At 43.8% G+C, this 7,115-nt stretch overlaps 1 protein-coding gene across 3 annotated transcripts in view; it reads left to right on the top strand.

Annotated features, from left to right (window-relative positions):
- The first annotated feature begins 6,092 nt into the window (after positions 1 to 6,092).
- kcnip4a (potassium voltage-gated channel interacting protein 4a) overlaps positions 6,093 to 7,115 on the top strand; it is a 121,727-nt gene continuing 120,704 nt past the window's right edge. The window contains exon 1 of one of the 3 annotated variants that reach the window (XM_070993116.1): positions 6,093 to 6,293. In XM_070993116.1, coding sequence (XP_070849217.1) covers positions 6,233 to 6,293 — 61 coding nt within the window. In that variant the 5' untranslated portion in view covers positions 6,093 to 6,232. The remainder of the gene's footprint in view (positions 6,294 to 7,115) is intronic. The other 2 variants (XM_070993110.1, XM_070993111.1) reach the window with 2 other exon arrangements.

Raw genomic sequence — 7,115 nt, 5'->3', positions numbered from 1 at the left:
TTAATTGCAACTGGCTGCTGTGGCTCTGGGCTCTATAGGTGTTTTCTCCCTGCCTGCTGACAGGTTTGATGAGCGCTCTGTACATCCTGGGCTCCTGCTGACTTGATGCCCTGGCTGTGATTGACAGCTCACTCACAGGGCAAGTGAAGCTGCCATGAGAAGAAAGGATAATGAGACGAGTGTACCTTCTTCCTCTTCCACCTCCTTCCGTTCTGCGTGCGTTCCACAGCCGACAGCTGAACTCCCAGTCACAGCTTGACACCGCTGCTGGGGAGAGAGAATATAACAGCAACAAAGTACGGTTTGACTGCTGAGTGCTCTGACGATGGATTAGGATGACTCTTTGCCCGGTGAATGCCATGTATCTGACTTGGCGGTCGTGTCAACAGCCACGGACTGTCTGACTGTGAGTCAGTTCTCCACGTTTCTTTGGTTTTAGGGTCGTTGAACAGTGATGGAAGAAGTGTTCAGATGCTTACGTAAAAGTACTAATACAGCAATGTAAAAACCATCCATTGCAAGTAAAGGCCCTGCCTTCAAAGTTCTGGATTTATCTTGTGACACTGGAGGGGGCCTGACCCCGAGGTTGGGAAGCACTGCACTAAACTGTTGATCAGTAGTTTAAAAAAGTAGCTTGAACTACCAGATACAGTAATAAAATGCTGCGTTTACATTGTTCATCAGTATTTATCTCATAATTTAGTAAACTTGATAGTAATGAATTGGTCACTAGACCTTTTACTGTAGAATTCTTTTATAATTCATTTACATTTAAGGTATTTTTACATTATTGCATTGGTGCCTTGCTTTGAACGCTGACCTCCATGACACTATTTGAGCTGGAGGAATCCTCTCCAATGCACATCCATTCTGAAACAAGTCCAGTACTCCCCATTCAACATGTCATATCTGCGCTCTTGCGAACCGTCTTGAATTTTGAAGGTCATGTCGCCAAATATTCCCACAATTTTCCCTCTTGAAGAAATGATCAGTTATCCTTGTCTCCAGATCATCCCAGTCAGAGACAGCAAAGCTCCAACAGCCTCAATTTTTCATTAATGGCGTATTAATAAAACACATATTTCACCCAGGCAAAGATATATTGCCCAGCCATCTTGGATGTGACAAATTATAATAAGACTTTTGAATTATGTAGAGAGCAGTTATGCCTTGATTAGTGGCAGCCTCGCTGATTCCCTCCAGGCATGAAAGAGCCATCTTCAAATAATTGCTGAGGTTCTTTAGCTCTGCCATCTGTTATTAAGTTCATCTGAGGTTGTCAGCGAGGCAGGAATGACAATCGGAGGATGTTTGTGGATGGGTGGGGGGGAACGCTCATCAAGGCAAATGAACTGATAGGATCTCTGCTTTAAGATCACAGGGACACCTTGGGCAGAAATCGATACTAAATTAAGATAAAACAAATGAAGTCGTTCAGATCTTTTCTTGGTCTCGTTCAGAAGTCTTAGGGTCAGATCAAACATCTCAGGAATAATAAATCAGAGATGAGAGACTCATATTCAAACACCCAAAGCGTCAGCTGCTTGAGAAACAGTCTATTTTCAGACGCAGTGACGATCCCTTCCGCGATGTCTCGTATTATTTTTGCACCCAGTTTCTACTTAGTGCACAGTTCCTTTACCAGGAGGCTCAGGGACGACCGACGTCAGACAAGTGATGTGTTGTTTACATTTTCCAATCGCTGCTTGTGGCGCCTGGAGGAAGCATCTGGCTCTGTTGTGGAAACTTGCTGCTGCAATGAGGATTGATACTTTCGAGAAAGTGAAGCCATCTGATTGTGCTGATCGTAATTAGGTGGCTCTGGCCGTCCAGGGGAACCAAAATATTTTTACCTGCAGTGCTGCTAATCACCCAAAAACCTCCGAGGCCTGACATATAGATCAGAGCATTAATTAGCATCCGGGGTTCGTGATGGTCGCCGTCACTGTCAGGCAGCTGTCTGCAGAGATAATTGGCGGATTTATGTCATTTATGTGGACTTTATGGAAATACTTGCGAATGGGGCGAAGTCATATCAGTATGCAGGTTGTGTTTAAGCGAGGGTCAGGCCTCTTTTGCAAATGTTTGCCTTTAAGCGCTGAGGCATTCAACACATACAGTTACATAACACTGCACAACTTTCTTTTTAAGACAGGTGCATGATTGCTAAGCAGAAACCGCCGGTCGTCCTTCACACTGCAGGGATGCTGTGACATTATTAATTGCTTTTTTTTTTTTTTTTTTTTTCTCATCAGACATATTTGCACATCATTTCCTCATAAAAAGGCTTAGTCACATCCTCGCCGAAGCCAAAGCATGTGACCGTCTGCGAATTTGCATTCCACGATGCCGACTCGGTTTAAATGCTGATAATGCGAAAGAGGCATTTTTAGGGAAACTGAATGTGCAGTAGAGAAACTTTCCTGTCCAAGTTATGTGTTTGATTGGAATAAGTGAAAGTGGAAAGCCTGGAAATGATGAAAACAGTTTCTGAAGATAAGGGAGGGCGTTTCGAACAACAATCCTGACTTTAGGTTTAAGTTTTCACTGTGACTCATGGTCAAAGCTCATGGCCACCTCTCTGTCAAAGGCACGTCAGCTTGTTGTCGTCTTTCCTCTGCAAAAAGGTACTTTGCTCTGGGGGGTGTCTAATCTGCATTATCACATGCTCAAGTTCAGGCTCTCACTTGACAGTCCCTGACTTGTCAAAGACCGAACCAGAGAGATACAGAGCTCATTACCTCCCTCTCTTCCTGTCTTTGGTAACAGTGCATTAATGGGCTCTGAGATGGCCTTTGTGACATTCAGCCCAGCGCCTGAATAAGATGAATGCTTTACCTTTCTGTCTTATTTCATTTAAACATGATTAAGGTGTCCAAATTAAGGCAGAAGAGCGGGCTGCAAGTGGCACCTTAAATAACGGTGTCCCGTCATCAGTGGGAGATTGCAATTTCATTCTGTTAAATTACACAAGGCTGCGAAATCAGCCACGCTTTCCACCTCATAATTGACTCTTCTCATATATTGTGGAGCACCAAAAACCTCGGCCTTAACCCCGCAGTCGTTTCCACGCTCCTGCGATGTGCTTGATGAAGATATTATGTTCATTTTTCAACTGTATGTTTAGACGAATCGAAGTGACGAAACTCTAATATCGGCGCAGTCTCCTCATTAAGCACAGCGTGGAGACCTTGAGCTAACCAAAATAAATCATGATTAAACTTCGGGCACCATCAGAGAGGAGGACAGAAATAGATGCTCATTTCGTGATCTCTGGGGTGGGGGTGGGGGGCAGTGCGGGGAGAGGAGGGCTGCTATTGGTTTGATATGATTAGATCTGAATCAGGCTTGAATGTGTGTGCTGTGTATTGAAAGAGTTTTTCCTCAACTACTTGATGCTAAAATCATATTTTGTTGTCTTTTCCTCCAATTATTCCCAAATTTATATGGGAAAGTGAGGTTCAGTCTCTCTCTAATGCCATTTTCCATCTTGCTCCACAAAGTTCCAAGCACACACACACACACACACACACACACACACACTGTCATATAATGATGACATCAAGCCATCTGCAGAGCTCTCATCCCCATGTGTTGGCGGACCCGTGGTCTCATTAATGCCCTCACATTGCCATCCATCTACCTGTGCCAGTCTGTCTGGCTTCATTTTTCTGTCCAGGTGCGCCGTTATTTATAGCCACCTCAAAAAACGGCATCAGTCATTGTTCGCGGTGACAGTTGCAGACAGTAGCCTTCGCTCAGATGCGTCTCAGAAAACGATGGCTGTCAATTGGAATGCATTTGTCGTGTCTGCGCGCCAGAGGGCCGAGGAAGAGGCCGCGCGTGGATGGAGGTTTCCAAATGTTGAGCAAATGTGAAGAGATTTTCCCTGACATGTTCCTGTTAAGGTGGTTATGTCGTGCTCCACAAACACACCTTGACAACAAAACCTTAAAAACACCTATTTGTTGTTTAAGCAATGTACAAAATCAATTCATTTTAGGCTTTAAGCTAAAGTTGGGCATTTTGGGAAAAAGTTTGAGAGCAGCTGGTTAGCTTAGCACAGCAAAAAACATGGACGGTGCAAGAAAAAATGGATGCTAACTGCAAGAGTACCATTTCAGAGTACCTTTTGAAAAGGGAAACACCATCTTTTTCCTCTTTCAAATGCAAAGTTTCTCAGCTGAATTCAACAAACTCAGGCTTCTGCTGCTTTAGCCGTACTTGGTGCAGTGGTAGCTGATGGGGGCTAACATTAGCAACCTTTAGGCCTTCTCAGATTTTGCTGTTCATCTGTCAGCACTGAGTCAGTCCACTAACTTTGTTCCTCCCTCTGCTTGTGTTATTGTGACAGTACCTTTTAGCATTTAATATCAGCATTTATTTAAGTGAAATAGCCTTGTTGTAAGGGCGAGACATGTTTTAGTGCAGCACCTCATGATAAATCTCTCTGTGGTTTTCAGATTTGATGAAATGTTTAGAGTGGAAATATGCTTACAGGGCATATTGACAATACATCAGGCAAACTGTGCTTTATATGCACCTTTCATCATGACCAACAACGGTCTTGATGGATCACAAAAGCTCCTGGATTCCTTTATACTCTCATGCATCTTCTGAAATCCATATCAGCTGTGCGGAGCACCGCACTCATGCTTTCCTTTTTATCAGCTGCATATGATTCATGTATATTACAGAAATAAATGTGTCTAAAAATACTCCACGGTTCAAAGCGGGTACTTGCTTGAACACCCATCAAAATAGTTTAAGGGAGAAGCTGCTGCTTTTGAGAAGTGTCAGCAATTTCCCATAATACCAGCCGAGCAAATGGCCTCCTGTTTCAGGATTTGTCTAAATCTGTCTGTTGTTGGACTGAGCTGTGTGTTTTACAGTGAGACACAAAACTCCATCCTTTGTGGTGTTCTTGGGAGACAGTTAAACAATCCTTTCAGACTCTGCTTCACGAACCAGATGTGCTGTGCTGTTAAAAATGTTCCAATCTTCAAAATAGCTGACAGTTGTCTTGGCTTGCTCAGAGGAGGTCTGGTTTATTCTGGGTTTATCTTTTCATCGCGGGCTGTGTTTTGGCTGCAGTGGGCTTGCTTGATGCTCACTGGCCTCTTTGCAGACGTAGAGTTCTGTCCGGCAGCTGATGTATTGTTTTTTTACTGCAGTTTGTTTACGTGCAAGATGGAGAAAAATGGAGTGAGAGAGACACTGTGCATTGAATGTGTGCTGTGCATGGTGGGTATTTGTCTGCTGACTCCCATTTTTATCAGGCAGCATCCTTGAGTGTTTTGACTTACTGCAGAATTATGTAACTGTCTAAACTGTTTGTGGTGAGTCGTGAAAGTGGGGAGATTTATAATGAAAATACAGTTTAAGACCTCTGCTGGTCCATGAACCATGCTTTGGGAACCGCTGCTTAAAAGTTTAATGCAGCCCATGGCGTGCCAAACAAGCCACACTGTAACAGAGATACCATAAATCCAGTTTATGCCAGTGGACGGAAATGCTACATTGCAAGACTGGAACTACTTTATGTGCAGAGTGCATTTCTGAGATGCTACAGGACAATGATCATCAGGACCATCAGCTGCGAAGACCTATGTGCACAAAAGTATGCAGAGACTAGAATATTATACTTTCACTCTTCTAAGAAGGATTTCAACAAGTTTTGGAACCTGGCTGCAGGGATTTTTATCCCATTCAGCCACAGCAGAGGTCAGACACTGTTGGGTGACAAGGCCTGGCAAAGAGTCAGCGTTCAAAGTCATTCCAAATGTGCTGGGATGGGGTCAGGGTTCTGTGGAGGCCAGTCAGTGTTTTGTTCCAACTAAAGGATTAAAAAAAAAATAAAATAAAATAAATGTACAATCATGGAAAACAGAGGAGCAAATCTAAACTGCTGTCAATCACCATCTGATCGACCAATCGTTTCAGCTGCACACATCATGAAATATTAACACCCAAAGGCATTTTTCTCATCTGCAGACGCTTAGACCACACGCGCGCGCCCGCCATGACCACCACCGCGCACTCAGCCGCTTCTGCGCGCGCCCGCTAAGAGCCGCGTGCACTCGCGGCGCACCAGCGCTCTCGCTCACTGCGAAACTTGAGGAGTTGAATGAGCAGCAACTAGTACCAGCCGCTGACAAGTGAGCGCCGACGAGCTCCTGTGAGTGAAACGACCGAGCTTCTTTCCAACAAAAGTCCACCCACGGCAAAAACTATGGACGCGAAGAGAGTGGAGACCGTTTCTGCCCAGGTGGATGCTGCTGTTTCGTCACCTGGTAGGACAGTGGTCGCATGTTTTGGCGAGTTCACCGCTCATTTGGTGATTTAGAGGCATGCTCTGTTCGGTCTTGCATGGAGAAAACGTTCAGTCGAAACTCCAAGCTAAAGAATTACAGTTTAATGTTGCCTTGTTTTTCGGGCCAAAAAAAAAAAAAAAATCAAACCTGATGCAGTGTAAGTTAGATTTTAGGTGAATCCAGGAGCACAGTTCGATTCGGCTTGTAATGAATGTCAGGAAAAACGCAATATTTTGGACTTTTTAAACATGAATGGTAACGCTGGCTTACTGTTTTCTTCCCAGCGTTCCTTAACGTTACACAGTTGATGGCTATAGCTCGTTATTTAATTCAGTTGTAAAAAGTTCATGTTTTATCCAAGTGATTGACGGCTGATGAGCAACACCGCTCATTGTCTGTCGGCATTATCCATTTATCGTCGTTAATCTTTTTTATAGTCAGTATTTGCTGAAAGGCAACATTAAATTGCTAAACTTAAATGGAGTTTGGCGTATTTTTTCTCACGCCAAAGTTTAGTTTGCATGCTTCTGCAACGTAAATTGCTCACATTTTTTTTTTGTCTTTGCGCCTCGTGTCTGGACTTTTGCCTTCTCTTGAAAGGAAAACATGTTCGGTCGATGGTCTCTTATGACTTTGGCCAGTTTGTCAGAAATTCAGCTGTGCAGCACCCATGTTTGTTTGTCGCTGTTGCAAATTCTGCTGAATGAGGGCAATTAAAATTGTGTTTGGGTTGGTCAGGTTTACAAATCCCCTTTGCAACAAAGATGATGTTTATCATCCACTGTAGCCACAATCTGCACA

Source organism: Chaetodon trifascialis, chromosome 23, assembly GCF_039877785.1.
Source record: "Chaetodon trifascialis isolate fChaTrf1 chromosome 23, fChaTrf1.hap1, whole genome shotgun sequence".
Lineage (NCBI taxonomy): Eukaryota > Metazoa > Chordata > Actinopteri > Chaetodontiformes > Chaetodontidae > Chaetodon > Chaetodon trifascialis.
The sequence above is the reverse complement of the archived record's forward strand: the minus strand, read 5'-3'. Positions and strand labels throughout refer to the sequence as shown.